This window comes from Catharus ustulatus, chromosome 10, assembly GCF_009819885.2.
Source record: "Catharus ustulatus isolate bCatUst1 chromosome 10, bCatUst1.pri.v2, whole genome shotgun sequence".
Taxonomy (NCBI): Eukaryota; Metazoa; Chordata; class Aves; order Passeriformes; family Turdidae; genus Catharus; species Catharus ustulatus.
In genome coordinates, this window is record NC_046230.1 from 25,611,246 (window position 1) to 25,627,876 (window position 16,631).

General features: G+C 49.6%; 1 protein-coding gene across 2 annotated transcripts in view; it reads right to left on the reverse strand.

The window, feature by feature from the left end:
• Window positions 1–6,480, reverse strand: part of MME (membrane metalloendopeptidase) — a 32,262-nt gene extending 25,782 nt beyond the window's left edge. Inside the window, exons 1-3 of one of the 2 annotated variants that reach the window (XM_033069276.1) lie at window positions 6,432–6,480; window positions 2,828–2,997; window positions 1,088–1,123 (exon numbers count right to left, since the gene is read on the reverse strand). In XM_033069276.1, coding sequence (XP_032925167.1) covers window positions 1,088–1,123; window positions 2,828–2,987 — 196 coding nt within the window. In that variant the 5' untranslated portion in view covers window positions 2,988–2,997; window positions 6,432–6,480. Of the gene's footprint in view, window positions 1–1,087; window positions 1,124–2,827; window positions 2,998–3,183; window positions 5,477–6,431 lie in introns of those variants that run through there. The other variant, XM_033069275.2, reaches the window with a different exon arrangement.
• Between the last annotated feature and the right edge of the window lie 10,151 nt (window positions 6,481–16,631).

Here is a 16,631-nt window from a genome sequence, read left to right on the forward strand (position 1 = left end):
TTTTGTTATTTTCTCTCTAATCCAGGTGAATTGTACCTATACAAATACAGGTAATACAGGTGTACTCTTCATTAGTGCTCAGTGCTGCTGTGACAAACCAGTGTTTGGCTTTGTTCCTACTGGCACTTGTTTACTCAGCTCCTACCTGCCACCAAGCATGTAGAGCTGCATATCAATTACTTGTAATGATTAATTTTATTGGAGCACTCCTGATTGTCAGTTGTTGCTTTAATAGCTTACAAATAAAGTAATATAAGTTGGCAAAGCAACCAGTGACCTGGGGAGGATTCAGGAGCAAAACAATGTGCTTAACTAGGTATGAAACAGAGATCAAAATCCCCTGTTCCATCAGGGTGTGCTGCCTGAGCTCAGGGAACTTATCAGAGTGTGTCAGCTCATCCAAAAACTGCTCAAATGCACAAATTGCATTGTGTCTTCCTGTGCTACACTGCAGTGTTCTCACAGATCCATGGATAGCAGTGCCATGCAGTTACTGGTATTTTACCCTGGCTACAACCAATGAATTCTCATTTTTTTTTTTTCTTTAATTCTTCATTACTGATTTTACTACATTTATTTTTCTTATGGTCATTTATTTACAGCTCTTCTCTCAAATGAACAGTCAATTCTGTGAGTATGTTCACTTCATCCCTTTCCAGTGGTTAAATGCTATTAAAGGCTTTAACAGAAGCATAAAGGAGCAAAATTGTTCAGATTAATTAATTTAGGCACTTCTTGCTACATTATGCCTCATTTCTCCAAACTTTTCCTGCTTTTCCTTTTGGAATTCATTCACTCTCAGAGTCTGTCTGAACTCCCTTGTAGCAATGTGTATTTAGCTGAAAATGGGCATCAGCAGAGATTAAAACCAATCTGCTGGAGAATTAATTGGATCATTTTCCAATGACTGACAATGTCACAGCACAAGAGTTTACTTTTGTAGAACTATGCTAAGAAAATAATGTGAGGTAACAGAGCCACGCCTCCATGTGCCATGGAGTCTGCAGTTACATGGGAGAATTCCATGGAGGTAATTTGGTCTAAAAACACATCAATTAATTTAAAACATAGGCATTTTCATTCTTACCTGATTTGATACAGTCTGGTGTCTTGCAAATCCCATCTAGAAGAGAATACAATCATAATCTTAATTCTTTACTCAATGTCAATACAATAAAATCTACTGTAAATATTTCCACTGACGATCAATGTAATTGCAGTGTACAGTGAGATAATGTGAATGATAACACCTTACACTCAGTAAGGGCATATTTATAGGATCAGGCTCTAAAAATATCATCATCTTCAACCCTTCAGGGTCATTCACTGCTAGTCACTCATCATGTGCAATTTTTGTAGTCATCAGAGGAAAATGTCCTCTCAATTGGAGGTGGGCAAAATACTATTTTTACAACAAAGAAGCAATTTAGAAAAGAAAATAGCTCCAGGACTGGAGAGAATTACAAAGGCAGTTTGTATTTAGCAATACTTTACAATGACAAAAGGATTTTCAAGGAATTATATGAAAATTCTGAGACACTCACTCTGAAGTCTTCTGAACAAAATTCAGGATTCAGGAACATGAAAATATTTCCGTTTGAGACTTTGGAAACAAAACTATTTTTTTTCCCCATAATGGTTTTTTCCCATCCCATAACTACACTTCAATAGAAAGCCTTCAATAGAGCTACACTTCAATAAAAAGCCTAAACAAAACCATTAAGTACTTCAAAATTAAACAAAGCACTTAATTCCCAATATAATGAAAAATTCTAGTTTGACCCTAGATGGGAATTTTAGCTTCTTTGTATTATCTTTTCCAAAAATTATCAGGGTATTTCCCCCTGAATGAAATTATTTAGCTCTGGCTGCTGAAGCACAAAACCTCTCAGGATGACTACACTCACTGAGAGTCCTTGCTGCAACAGCCTGAAAAAGGGAAAAACAGGATTGTCATGCATCTACAGAACACAAAGCAAGCCCTGGAGTTTGCTTTTCTTCAGCAATGTTGTAATTTGTTGGGATTTTTGCTTACTGAAGCATTAATTACAAACAGAATTATTCCTAAGTCAGAAGGAGCAGATGGTTTGTGTTTACCACAACTTTGCAAGAACAAACGAATTTACCCAGTCCCAGTTGGAACAACGCAGTTTCTGAGTTTTTCCAGCAACAAGATGTGTGGATGCATCTTTACATTTCAGTCAACACCCTCAACCCTCAGCCAGCATCTTAAACCCTTCAGCCAGCATCCTAACCATTCAGCCAACATCTTAAACCCTTCAGCCATCATCCTAACCCTTCAGCCAACATCCTAACCCTTCAACCAGCATTCTAACCCTTCATCCAACATCCTAACCCTTCTGCCAACATCCTAACCCTTCAGCCAACATCCTAACCCTTCAGCCAACATCCTAACCCTTCAGCCAACATCTTAAACCCTTCAGCTAACATACTCAACCCTTCAACCAGCATCTTAAACCCTTCAGCCAATATCTTAAACCCTTCAGCCAACATCTTAAACCCTTCAGCCACCATTCTAACCGTTCACCAGCATCTTAACCCTTCAACCAAACATCCTAACCCTTCAGCCACCATCCTAACCCTTCAGCCAACATCTTAAACCCTTCAGCCAACATCTTAAACTCTCCAGCCAACATCTTAAACTCTCCAGCCACCATCCTAACCCTTCAGCCACCATCCTAACCCTTCAGCCACCATCCTCACCCCTTCAGCCACCATCCTAACCCTTCAGCCAGCATCCTAACCCTTCAGCCAGCATCCTCACCCCTTCCCCACTCCCGTGTGCCTCCCCAGCCCCCGTGCTCACCGTCGTAGGTGGCGTACAGGACGATCATGGTGATGGCCACGATGGTCAGCAGCAGCACCACCACAGCCAGCCCCACTTCCAAGCCACTCCATCCCAGCTTCTTCTTTGGTTTTGGAGTATTCATTTCAGTTATATCCATCTGGCTTTCTGACTTGCCCATAACCTAGTGTCTGGAATGGAAAAGGGAACAGTCACTGAGCACTTACCCTGAGTCACAGGCTTGAAAACAGCTCCTCCACTGCACAGAAACAAAGGTGTTTTCTAGGTGAGTTTTCAATTATTTGTAATATCACTGGGCTGTCAGGAGATGAGGGATCCTGCCCTCTGCACACACACACACACACACACACACGTACCATGCACTTTGTGTCATGGATGGAGAGCAGAACAGTGGACGTCCTTCACGTGGAGGAGTTTCCTAAAAGGAAGGCCAGCAAACCAAAACCTATTTTTAAAATGTACCCGTGAGGTTTAATCTTGTGTGAAGGTACAGGAGTTCACAAGCAGTAAAAAGCATGTCTCTTTGCTTGAATAAAAATTAACTTAACCTGCCAATTACTTATCTAATGCCAAAGGTCAAAATATGCCATTGTGCTTCGCTGTCACTTCTAAAATATTATGTAAGCAGTTCTTGACTACAGCTTTACAGCTGGCTCTAAAAATAGAAAAAAAAACTCAGGCTCTGCTGGGAGCCTGTCAAACTCACACTGAAGACAGTGAGTGTTCACAGCAATTTTTAAAGAGCTGGGAGCAGCCTGTCTGTGGAGGTTAGAGCACTGGGAGCAGGAGTCACGCAACGCTGCTGGCAGCGAGCTCGCGCTCGCCCGTGTGGCTCTGGCAGAGCTTTGGAGATCCTCTTTCTGCTGCTCCTCAGAGGTAACTGGGCACCTTTCCCTGCTGCTGGTGGCAGCTCTGTGCTCCCCCTTCACCTGCTCCTACTTATCCAGGGCGAGACTGCCCTCCACCAAGTGAGATTCCAATCCCTACACACACAGCAGTGTATTTCTCAGTGTTTCACAATGAAAATCCCTGCCAGCATTTCCTGAGGCTCTTTACATCTTTACAGGCACTACACACCCTCTCCATTCAATGGAAAGAATATGAGAATTTCACTGGGATAAATAATGGGAGCACTACATTGAGCAGACCCCTCACACAAAGGTCAGCCTTCCTTACACTCTTTCCCTCTCCCCATGAGTCAGTGAGGGTCCCTTCTCAGGCTCTGCATCCAGTCAGGTCTAAGAGCTGGAACTTCATTATTTTAAACTGGCTTAGCTGTGTCACTGACTGGTGCTCACCCCAACTCAAACTCTCCTCAAACTGCTGCAGTCTCAGATCTCCAGTCTTTGCTTTTCCACTGGACCTCCCTTTTCTGCCTGATTCACATTCCTTAGTTTCCAACAATCTCTTCCTTTCTCTGATGTCCACCTCCCCTAGAAAGTGGCTGCTCTGCTGCACAAACATGTCCCTAAAGTGTATGTTTATTAATAAACTAAAGATGTGCAATAACCCAGTACTACAGGCGTAAGTAAAGAGAGATTTTGTGTTCCATGGGTTTACCAGCACCTGTCTCGGTGGCTCACTGGACATTCTCACACTGTTCCTCTGCATAGAGGAGAGGACACTATTTCTGCATGTCTCAGCTGCCCTTCTGTCACTGCTCCTGCACATCAAGCTGCAAGAGGTGAGTGGCAGTGCCAGAACCGCAGCTCTTCCATGGCTTGGGAGGCTGGAACCCTCAGGTCTGCCCAGCCTCTACAGGGACCATCACAACTATTTTCACGTGCCTCACGAGCTGCTGGTTTTCTCTGAAGAACAGGATTTTTGGTCAAATGAGCCAGTGGTCTCTGAGGACTGAAATCCCTCTGAAATGTGTAAAGGAGTGAGAAATCTGCCCTGCATTAACTATGAGCTACAAGTTCATAGGTAATAAAAAAGCAAATTAACCATTATCCCTTTCTCAATTCCAGTCATATTAAGCAGCAAAAAAAAATGATTGCAAAAGCAATGATGCTTATCTCCTGACTGGTGGTGACTCTGAGCACTGAAAACAGTTCCGTAGAGCAGCAGGAAACACTGCACCTTTCATGTGCAAATATGTTCTTTGCAGTCATCTGAGTTCTTCCAAGGGAACTAATCTTTCTGTTCCTGCAGGAGGGCTCCTCGTGTCTACAAGCATCTGACTAATTTTTACTTCTGGTTATTTAAAGTTGAGCCCATCTGCATTAACGACCACCAGGCAGAAGTTGCTTTATGTGCTACTGCAAGCACAGCGAAACTGTAGGAATAATTTAAGCAGATATAAGGCTCGTATTGTGGTTTTCTTACACTTCTCCTCTTACGTGATCCCCTGCTCTGCCTACTGAAGCTGACACAACACAGAGATGAAGATGTTCAGCCTGATCCTGATCTAGATGGCACAGGGAGTTAATGAATGCATTGGCTTTTGGGTTTAGGATGGGTTTGTTAAAATCGGTTTGTGGCTTGCTTGGTTCCAAGTGTCTCCTGCACAGAAAATGGACCACGGCACAGGAATACTTTGCTATTGTTTCATTAACTTGTGCCGCCTATCCCGTGCCGGCCGGGCAGTGCCACGGACACAGCCGGGCAGCCTGGGGGGATGCACCGCCGCAAGGAGCCGGGACATCCCCGGAGTCAGGAACATCCCCGGGGTCAGGAGCATCCCCGGGGTCAGGAACATCCCCGGAGTCAGGAACATCCCTGGGGTTAGGAACATCCCCGAGCCGGGCACATCCCCGGGATCAGGAACATCCCTGGGGTCAGGAACATCCCCGGAGTCAGGAACATCCCCGAGCCGGGCAATCCCCGGAGTCAGGAACATCCCCGGGATCAGGAACATCCCCGAGCCGGGCACATCCCCCGAGTCAGGAACATCCCTGGGGTCAGGAACATCCCCGGAGTCAGGAACATCCCCGGGGTCAGGAACATCCCCGGGGTCAGGAACATCCCTGGGGTCAGGAACATCCCCGGAGTCAGGAACATCCCCGGAGTCAGGAACATCCCCGGGGTCAGGAGCATCCCCGGCGCCCAGCACATCCCTGGTACCCGGCACAGCCCCGGAGTTCAGCACAGCCCCGGAGCCCGGCACTGAACCGGAGCCCGGCACATCCCTGGAACCGGGCACATCCCTGGAACTGGGCACATCCCCGGAGCCCGACACTGAACCGGAGCCCGGCACATCCCCGGAGCCCGGCACATCCCCGGAGCCCGGCACATCCCCGGAGCCCGGCACTGAACCAGAGCCCGGCACATCCCCGGAGCCCGGCACATCCCCGGAGCCCGGCACATCCCCGGAGCCCGGCACTGAACCAGAGCCCGGCACATCCCCGGAGCCCGGCACATCCCCGCAGACTGCCCCAGCCCCGCCGCCCTCCGAGCGCGGCTCCGGCCCCCGGGGAGGCGCCTTGGGCCGGGCCGGGCCGCCCTGCGCGGGGAGGGCGCTGGGCTCTGCCGCAGCCGCTGCCCGGGCTGGCCCCGGAGCCCGAGGGCGCGTCGGTCCCGGTCCCGGTCCCAGCCCAGTCCCGGCTCCGGCTGTCAGCCCCGTCCGTCCCGCCCCGCTCCCGCAGCCCCGTCCCGCACTCACCCGCTGGCGCTCGCAGGGCTCCGGCCGCGGGGCCGCCTCGCACATCCCCGGGCGGCGCCGGGCGGAGGCGGCGGAGGAGCCCCGAGCCGGCGGGTCCGCGCCCGCGGGGCCCGGGGGGAGGCGGAACCGCCTGGGGCTGGGGCTCAGCCTCGGGCTGGGGCTCGGGCTGCCTCAGGCTGGCGGGGCTGTGCCGGGCAGCCCCCGGCGGGGCTCAGCGCCCGCGGGCAGCGGCGGGGCCGCGGGGCGCCCGCACGGCCGGGACATCGGAGCCCGGAGCGCTCCCCGCTGCCCGCCGCTCGCCGATCAAAGCAGCCCTTGTCCGCCGGACGAGCAGTTCTCCGGCTGACCTGAAGGCTTCTTCCTCTTCGCGATCATAAAATGGGATGGGGCAGGAAACAAACAAACAAGCCCCCCCCGCCCCGGCGGAGCGCGCCCTGCACCTCGCCAAACCTCCCCCGGCGCCGGGGCCGCGGCGGGGCCGGGCGGGGCGGGGAGGGGAGCGCCGTGCCCGATGGAGCGGCCCCGGCACCGGCACCCGGTACCCAGCACTGGTACCCGGCACCCAGCACTCAGTACCCGGTACCCGGTACCCGGCACCCGGTACCCGGCACCCGGTACCCGGCACCCAGCACTCAGTACCCGGTACCCGGTACCCAGCACCCAGCACCTGGTACCCGGCACCCGGTACCCGGCACCGGCACCCAGCACCCGGCACTCGGTACCTTCCCCCGGCACCCGGCACCCGGCACCCGGCACCCAGCACCCAGCACTCGGTACCCGGTACCGGCACCGGCACCCAGCACCCCGTACCCAGCACCCGGTACCCGGGACCCAGCACCCGTACCCGGTACCCAGCACCCAGTACCCGGTACCTGCACTCGGCACTCGGTACCCGGTACCCGGCACCTTCCCCCGGCACCTGCCCCCGGTCCCCTGCCCCTGCCCCCGGCCCCTCTCATTGCCCGCCAGGCGCTTCAGGAGCCGCAGGGAGAGCGAGCACGGGCAGGGTTAGCGGCTGCATGTCTGCGGCTCCCTGCCTGCTTCCATGCACACTCATCGCCTTTGTCAAATTAATGCAGTCACGTTCGCTCTGCAGGATCTTACATCCTCAGTCACCCAGTGAGGGAGAGAGCTGCCACTTCTTGCACGGACAGGCAGCTCTGTGCTCTGTCAGAAGATTTCTCAGCCAACCGAGTATCGAAAGATATTTGTTTCATTCTTACAAAGTTTCATGTTAATTAAGTTTCATTTCTACTAAGAGACCGACAAACATCAACCTCAGCAATACGAGTTGCAGTCATTCCTCACTCAAACCAGACACCACACTGCTTTCTGCTGCGTTCTTTAGAGGTTTATTACCTCGGAGGCAGACAGGAATTTCTGAAATCTTTTATTACCAGCTCCACACACTAAAATGTCTGCGGTTTGAGAGGGGTAACTTCCTCCTACCAAGAAAGGTGGAAACTGAATCCTCACTTCTTTATGGAACTGCCCAGTGAGTGATCTGCAGGGCAGATGCAATGAAGAGGGGAAGATCAGCATTAGCTGTATAAACGAAGCACTTTTGCAAAATGAACTTCTGAAGAAGGAGGTTTTATTCTCCAAAAAAACCAGTAGAAGTGTCAAAAATAGGCAAGAAAAAAAAATTTCAAACGGTCTAGAGGACAAAAATACTGCATTTTCTTACAGAGAGGAGTGGGGAAAATGCTGGCTATATCCTTTCCAGGATCAGTGTTCAAATTATTGTAAATAACTCACTTTCACCCTTTCCTGCAGTAATTCTTACACAGTTCCAGTCCAATTCCTGGGACAAGCCATGTGCTCCTGCAGGTCACTCCTGTCATTAGCTGATGCCTTAAACAATAGCAAATTTCACCAAGCAGTGTGAGAATAGAGGAGGCATTAAAAATACATGTGATTTTGTAACCAGGTGCTTATTGCACAGCCTTCCCTGCAGCAGGGCTTGGGAAGCACAGGGCAATGTGCAAACAGACTGAACTAAAATGGCAAAACAAGGACTTGCTTCACAAATTTCGGGTGAACAAAAAGAGTAGAAATGCCTAATTCACCAAAAAGAGAGAGAGAAGGAAGAAAGTCGTGTGGCAATGTGAAAATAGCCCAAAGAGGACTAACATACCTGACAGGCAGTGAGAGAGTTTCCACTCTGGAAGAACCTCGTGCTTGGAAAGAGGGAGCAGACGTTGTTGACACAGCCTGTGAGGTGTGATCTGTGACTCAAGCACTGAGATTCCTGCTTGGGCCTTTTCTAGGGAAAACTGCCAGCAAGTCAGCAGTGTCATCTGCTTCCAAAGAATAACGTTATCAATGCTGCTGTGGGCAATCAGACAGGAGAGGTTTGCAGTGGGACACAATAGTGAGGTGGGGTCCCTTCTCCCAGATAACGAGTGATAGGACAATAGGGAATGGCCTCGAGTTCTGCCAGGAAAGGTTGTGATGGGATATTAGAGAGAATCTCTTCCCAGAAATGGTCATCCAGCCCTGGCACAGGGAGTGGTGGAGTCCCCATCCCTGCAGGGATTTAAGAGTAGTGTGGATGTGGCACTTGGGGACACGATCACCGGTGACCTTGGCAGTGCTGAGAGGATGGATGGCCTTAGAGGGCTTTTCCAATCTACATTTTAGGGATGACAGACCCTTAGCTTCACTCTCTGATGAACATGCCCTGCAGATTCCTAAAGGCAAACCCCCAGTGCCAGGATGACCAGGAGCAGGTGACCCTGTGTTAATTCCGGTTAAACACCGTGGTGTTTGCTTCCCTCTCACTCACCTGCCCTGCTAGGACTGGGATTTCACCAAGATAAGGAACAAAAAGGCAAACCAACAACAGAAAGTTCACCCCACAGTAGAAAGAATTTAGAGATAAGAGTAAAGAGCTTTTCTTAGCACCTTGCTGCTCTGATCTTACTGCTTGCAGTGAGAAGGAGCAGCAGAGACTCAGCTCCATCCTTTAGGCTCGAGTTTGGAGGGGTCTGGCACTGCTGCTCACAACTTCTCTGGACTTCTGATGGACAGCCACCAGGCTGAAACAAATACACTGTAGGTTTATAGGACCAAGCAACACTCAACATACCACTCAGAGTCAGAAAATGAAAAAAAGGAGTTAATATGGAAGAGCACGCTGTTGTTAAATCCGTGCTCTTGAAAAACAAAGATTTCTGCTCACTGGTAATTTGAGAGGAGATAGCAATACTTAGCAGTAGTATCCCTTAAAAATTTGGCTAGGGAAGGAAGCTGCTCCAAAATCTGGGCCCACAAGTAGTTCAGAACAACATACAAAAATGCATTCACTGTCCAGCCTTCAGAAAAACAAACTGCATCCCAATAGCTCAACTGGAATTCCTCATGGAGTCAAAAACCAGTGACCCATTCAGCATTGTGTTCTCTGTTGGTCCTCAGCAAGACCTCGTTCCCAATGTGACCTCTGGGTGACATTAGGACTCATTTACACCACTGCAGAACAACATTATTGATACTTTATTTATTTCCTTTTGGAAAAACTCACTTTTCAAATCATCAGAGCCAGGGTTCAGGGAACAAACAATGTGGATGCTGCCTGTGTGGGTTTGACCACCTCCCTCAGCCCTTCTGATCCCTTCCCTGTCCTGTCCTCTGCTAGAGGAGAGGGAAATGGGAACCTGCTGCCTTCCCTCCTGAGCCCCATGCATGTTCATAGCAGTTGGACTGTGAGAATGTAGGTGGTAAAGCCTTACCACACTGAGTATTTCCTCATTTGGTTCTGGTTTTGTTTCTCACTAGGTTTGTAATGAATCCAAGCCTGGGTAATTTCTCTTGCAGGAAAGCAAACAGACTAGGTCTCAAAATATTTGTTTCAGTGCCTAAATTATTCAGGTCTAATTGTATTGTATTACAAAGCTTTGTCTTTGTTAGGCGACAGGCTTTGCAGTGCAACTGATTTGCAGGTGTTTGCAAGCCTGATAAAACCCTTGGCTGAAAAGGCTGAAAAGCTGCTTTTTTTTTTTAAATTTTTTTGTGTGTGTGTGTTTGTTTTGTTTTGTTTTGGCTGGTTTTGAGCTTGCCTAAGAGCCACACACATTGCTGCAGTTAGCTCTGCCTAACAGGCTCTTTGGGGTCCTGAAAATCTGCAGCTCTACCAGGAACCACATGTTAAATGTTACTGGGACAATAGTGGGTGATTTTGTGGAAGTGGGTAAAAGCAGGGGATGGAAATGTGCCTGTGCCATATGCAGATGGTGTGAAAACTGATAACAGTATAAACACAGAAGGAAAACAGGGGAGAGAACTGAGATTCATTAACCACAGGTTTCCTGTGCAGGGCTAATACATTGTGAAGGCTTAGTCACACTTTTCTGGTTAACTTTAAAACCACAGCTTCGGGAAAAAAAAAAAAAAAGGCACAAGCACAGAGAGGCCTTTACTGCAGCAAAATCTGGGGCAGGAACTGCTAGGGACACACAAATGCAAGGAGTGAACACCCTGCTGTGTTTGCAGCTCTGTGCACTGGGGCTCTGCAGGGCTGGGGCCCCCTGGCACTGCCTCTGGGCACCAGGGAGCCACAGCAGAGCTCCTAAAGCACTGGGATCCAGCACAGCTGGGATTCCAAAACACTGGGGTGCTCTGGGGTGCTCTGGGGTGGGGGCTGAGGGGATGCCAGGAGCCTCTGGGGATGCTGCACCTCGCTGTGCCCGTGTGTGGTGTCCCCTGCAGGGCTGGGGGCTGCAGCCCACCCCAGACAGCAGGACACAGGAGCTCTCTGGAGGACAGCTCCTGCCCTGGGTGTTCTCTCAGCAGGCTCAAGGATGTCCAGCCTGGTCCAGCCCCTGCTCAGGTTATCCCTGCCAAGGGCTGGGGCTGTTTTCTGTGTCACAGATTGCAGCAGTGAGCCCTGATGGACTGCAAGGCTGATAAACACACTCAGCACCACAGGCTGGCTCTGCAGGACAGTTACAGTCAGGATTGTTAAAAAGAGAGGAAAGAAATGTTTAAATTTAGGATGACAGATTAAAAATATTCATTAGCAAAGTCTAGGTCACTGGAAAACAATCAGCCACAACTTGACAAGGCAGTGTGGGCAGTGACACCTTGCCTGGCCTAGAGGCAAATAAATCCCATTTTTCTGTTCTTTCTTCCTGCTGGCACCCTGGATGAGAGTTCCTTTTCACCACCCAGATGACATAAGCAAATAGTCAGCAAGAAAAATAGGTTGTGCTTCAATGTCACAGATTAGCTGGCTCCACAGCCCTGTCCATGAGATCATTTGAATCAAGTCCATGACTTAAATGTCTCTTTCTGGTCTTTTTTAATCTCAAGTGACAAAGTGCAAGGCTTGTATGGCACCAGTACAGTGTGGAAAATGGGGAGGAAGGAGTGCTGACTCTGGACTGTCAGAGACTGGGAGAGTTGTGCTGATCCAAGCCATCCTTCCTGGGCCACACTGAGATAGCAGATCTGGGAGAGAAAACCAAGAGGTTTTCCTAATGGTTTACATGCGATTTTCTGTCTTAAAATATGAAAGGGCAAATATGCTGTGTGTGTGCATGTGAAAATGGGAAAACAAATCTCTATTGTTTGTCCCAGTGAGAAATTGTCCTGCCTCCATGGGTCTGTGCAGAGCTCCTGGAAGCTGCAGGGTGACAAGAAGAGCCAGGAGGTGGCTGTGCCCTGGCAGTGGCCCTGGGCAGGGGCTGGTGCTTTGTGTGCTCAGCTGAACTCTGAGCATTCTCTCAGTCAGCTCCTGTGTCAGAGCAAACCCTGCTCTGCGTTCTGCTGCCAAGGCATGGGCACACCTGTGCCAGGTGCAGCTCCAAGGGGTCCCTGCTCCCTGCCAGCCACAGAGAGCTGCTCCCATCCCTTCAGTGCCACAGCTGCCAGCTCAGCACCCCAGTGTGTGCCCTGGATGGGCAGCCTCTCACAAAGCCAGCAGTCATCTTTTCCCCTGGAGATGAAGGTGTTCCCCTTTCCCAGGGTTATTCCCTCCCTCTTTAGTCTTTCCCCGCTGTGTTCACTTCCCATTTCAGTCTGCCCACTCTGATCCTGCTCCTGCCTCTCCTGTTGGCTCTGTCTCTGTTTCACTGAAGCTTTACTGTGAGTGGCATCAAATACTGGCAGGGTTAAAGCAGACCCTTGAACTCATGGTGTTTGATGGGTTTGTAATTGGGCCATGTATCCCTGTGAGAATGGGCAGTCTGGGAATCTGCCCGGATTTACAGGGGGATTTAGTAGCCTACTAAGAGTTTCCAGACCTATTACATTCCTTAAGAAGTTTAAAGACACCACTGATTCTGGCAGAGAACTTGGATGTCTCGAAATACAGAACTGAGGGATGAGAAGTAGAAAACGGCTTATTTTGTAAAGAGCAAGGAGAAGTTTCAAAGATTTTACAATCTGAAATGCAGAAATAAATGTTCAACTTTATCTTGGTAACACAGGCCTGGCTTAGAGCATATGATGTGTGTTTTCTCTGAGAATATTTATATATTTGATAAGACATTGATATTAAAACACTCATTAGCCAGCCTCTGTGTGTGCATTGTACTGGAGGTATATGTGACCACTGCTGCTTTCTGATCTTGGAATATGGAATTGTGTTTAAAAAAAATTATGAAATCTTTGCTGTCCTCCATCCTACCTGTTTGTCATTTATAAGGTTCTGTGGCATCACATTTTCTGTGTGTTTTGGGGAGATCTGCTAAATGCCAGGTGATTTTATAAAGAAGTTCTGGTTTATTTTTTACTCGTAACTGAGACAAGCACAAACTTCTCTTGTTGTTGTTTACTTTCCAGAGAGGAAGGGAAAATTACATCTAACCTAAAAATACCCTCCTCCCCCTACCCCATGTCTCAGTGCTTTGAGCTTGGGCAGGGTGCAGGACAAGAAAAGGCACAAAACAACTGGGCAGTTTCCTCACAGCAGCACAAAATTGCTGGGTTTTCTTCCAGGTTAAAGAAACCCAAACCATAATTAACTTACTTCTCTCTGTTCAATAATTACCCTGAAAAAAGACCATGGTGATAAAACAACCCTGCTTACCTGTGCAGCAAAGGAGTGTAGAACTTTCTGGAAATTTCACCTATCCAAGTCTGGTTTTGGATCAGCAATGAGTTTGACTTGTGAAATGGGGCTCTGCACTGAAATTCAGATTTTTTTGTAAGTGTAATGTATATCAGGATCTCCAGAGTAGTTTGGGTCCATACCCAGATCTCCTGACTGCAGCAATCCAAGGGCACTTGCTCATGTCAAATTGATTTGCTCCTGAAGTTACAGTGAGTTTAAGTCTTGTTTAAATACAAGACTATAAATTCAGCTGTTTCTGTATCTGTTACAGCATAACTTCACTGCTGGTACCCTAAAAACTAAAAACATGGATAAAAGTGGGATAAAGGACAAGTACTGGAGTCTTCCTCGGGCTCAGTACTTTGGGTTTTTTGTGTATCCAGAGCTGCAGTGAACTTTTATTGCTGTTCTTGCACAGCCTCAGAGCAGCTGTGTCACCTGTGGGCAGAGCAATGCCATGAATGTCCTTGGCATGGCACTGGATTTACACCCCTGCTCCCTGACTCGAGGCAGGGTCTGGCTTCTGTGAGTGACAGCAGCAGCAGGAGCCCGCAGTCCAACGTGTCACACTGTGAGCTCTCAAAATACAATCAGAACCATCCATCTGAAGAGCCTCTGGAAAACAAATCTGCGGTTTAAACACCGAGCACAAAGTGTCCCTTCCTCTTTGTTCAGTGAATTAGCTTTTGCAAAGGCCACGAGCTGCAGCAGAGATAACAAGGGCTGGAGAATTCAGAGCAGGTGGCACCAACTGTGCAAGCCCAGCTCGCAGCCAGGGGGATGCAGCTCCAGCTGTGGAACAGCTGGGGCTGGGGCAGCTCCCGGGGGACAGGGAGGGGACAGGGAGGGGACAGGGAGGGGACAGGGAGCTCTGGCTTCAGTGACACAGCCCCAGGGAATGCCTCGATGCCACAGCTGCATGGCCATGAAAATCAGCTGAGCTGCTCGGGTCTCTGCCTCCCCATCGATGGGGAGATCCTGGGCTGCACTTACAGGGGACATCCTGTGGAAGAGCAAATCCTGATGTTTGTTGAGTTACAGGGGATAACAACACTTACCTGCCATGTGTGAAGGTCTAGAAAATACACTTGGTTAAATTTCTCTGTGTGAAAATGGTGACATGCATTCTTCATTTCTGAGGACTGGAAGCAGTAGTATTTATTCTGTGAGGATTCTTATGAAATACAGTCATGCATTGATGTAATTTCCACATGTTTGCATAGACTTTCAAGTTTTTCTTGTCTTAGACTACTGTAATAGTTACAGTTTGACCTCCAGTTCAGCAAGACTTCCTCTGGAAAATATTCAGAAATGCTCAGAACTAGTAGAACTACCTTCCTTATTTTCCTAATGCTTTAAAGAATTATTTTTGTCCTCATTGTTCTTGATTTAGGTGAGGGAATGGTGCAAAACAATGGCTATAAAATACTGCACAGCCCCACACAGTGCACTGGGCTGTTCTCCTTTCTGTTCTCTTTATCCTGAGTGTGTGATTTGCAGCATTGGGAATGCTCTGAAGTCTCTCCTTGTAGAAATCCCCGTGGCCCTGGGGAGTGTCCTGGGCATGCTGTGCCCCTCTGGGAGCAGGTTCTGCTGCAAGGCAGAGCCCTGCTGCTGGCACCCACTGCTGGAGCCCTCCTGCTCCCTGGGCTTTGTGGGGCTTTGGTAAAATCCACCTTTCCTGGAGTGCAGGGCTGCCCCGAGTCCCAGGGCCGGGCTGTGCTGAGTGCTGAGGGTGGGAGAGAGGAGGGATGTGCACAGGTGTGCCGAGCAGGAATTTCCACATCTGTGTGTGCAGGAATTTCCACATCTGTGAGAGCAGGAATTTCCACATCTGTGTGTGCAGGAATTTCCACATCTGTGTGTGCAGGAATTTCCACATCTGTGCCTGCAGCTCCTCTGCTCACCTGAACCCCAGGTATGAGAGTGACAGCAGGAATTTCCACATCTGTGAGAGCAGGAATTTCCACATCTGTGTGTGCAGCTCCCCTGATCACCTGAGCTCCAGGTATGAATATGACAGCAGGAATTTCCACATCTGTGCCAAGCAGAAATTTCCACATCTGTGTGTGCAGCTCCCCTGATCACCTGAGCTCCAGATGTGAGTGAGGAGCAGGAATTTCCACATCTGTGCTGAGCAGGAATTTCCACATCTGTGTGTGCAGCTGCCCTGCTCACCTGAGCCCAGGTGTGAGAGAGCAGGAATTTCCACATCTGTGCTGAGCAGGAATTTCCACATCTGTGCCTGCAGCCCCCTGCCCACCTGAGCTCCAGGTGTGAGAGAGGAGGAATTTCCACATCTGTGTGTGCAGGAATTTCCACATCTGTGCGAGCAGGAATTTCCACATCTGTGCCTGCAGCTGCCCTGCTCACCTGAGCTCCAGGTGTGAGAGTGACAGCAGGAATTTCCACATCTGTGTGTGCAGGAATTTCCACATCTGTGCCTGCAGCCCCCTGCTCACCTGAGCCCAGGTGTGAGAGAGAGGAGGAATTTCCACATCTGTGTGTGCAGCTGCCCTGCTCACCTGAGCTCCAGGTGTGAGAGTGACAGCAGGAATTTCCATATCTGTGCCAAGCAGGAATTTCCACATCTGTGTGTGCAGGAATGTCCCCTTCTGTGCCTGCAGCTCCTCTGCTCACCTGAGCTCCAGGTGTGAGAGTGCAGGAATTTCCACATCTGTGTGTGCAGCTGCCCTGCTCACCTGAGCTCCATATATGAGAGAGTGCAGGAACTTCCACATCTGTGTGAGCAGGAATTTCCCCACCTGTGCCAAGCAGGAATTTCCACATCTGTGCCGAGCAGGAATTTCCACATCTGTGCCAAGCAGGAATTTCCACACCTGTGCTGAGCAGGAATGTCCCCATCTGTGCCTGCAGCCCCCTGCCCACCTGAGCTCCAGGTGTGAGAGTGACAGCAGGGATTTCCACATCTGTGCTGAGCAGGAATTTCCACATCTGTGTGTGCAGGAATGTCCCCATCTGTGTGTGCAGGAATTCCCACATCTGTGCTGAGCAGGAATGTCCCCATCTGTGCCTGCAGCCCCCTGCCCACCTGAGCTCCCAGAGCAGTGTTTCCCTGGGTACCTGCACCGAGGGAGCCCCATCCTGTTCCCTTTCACGTTCCAAATGCAGCATCCAGTGACTGC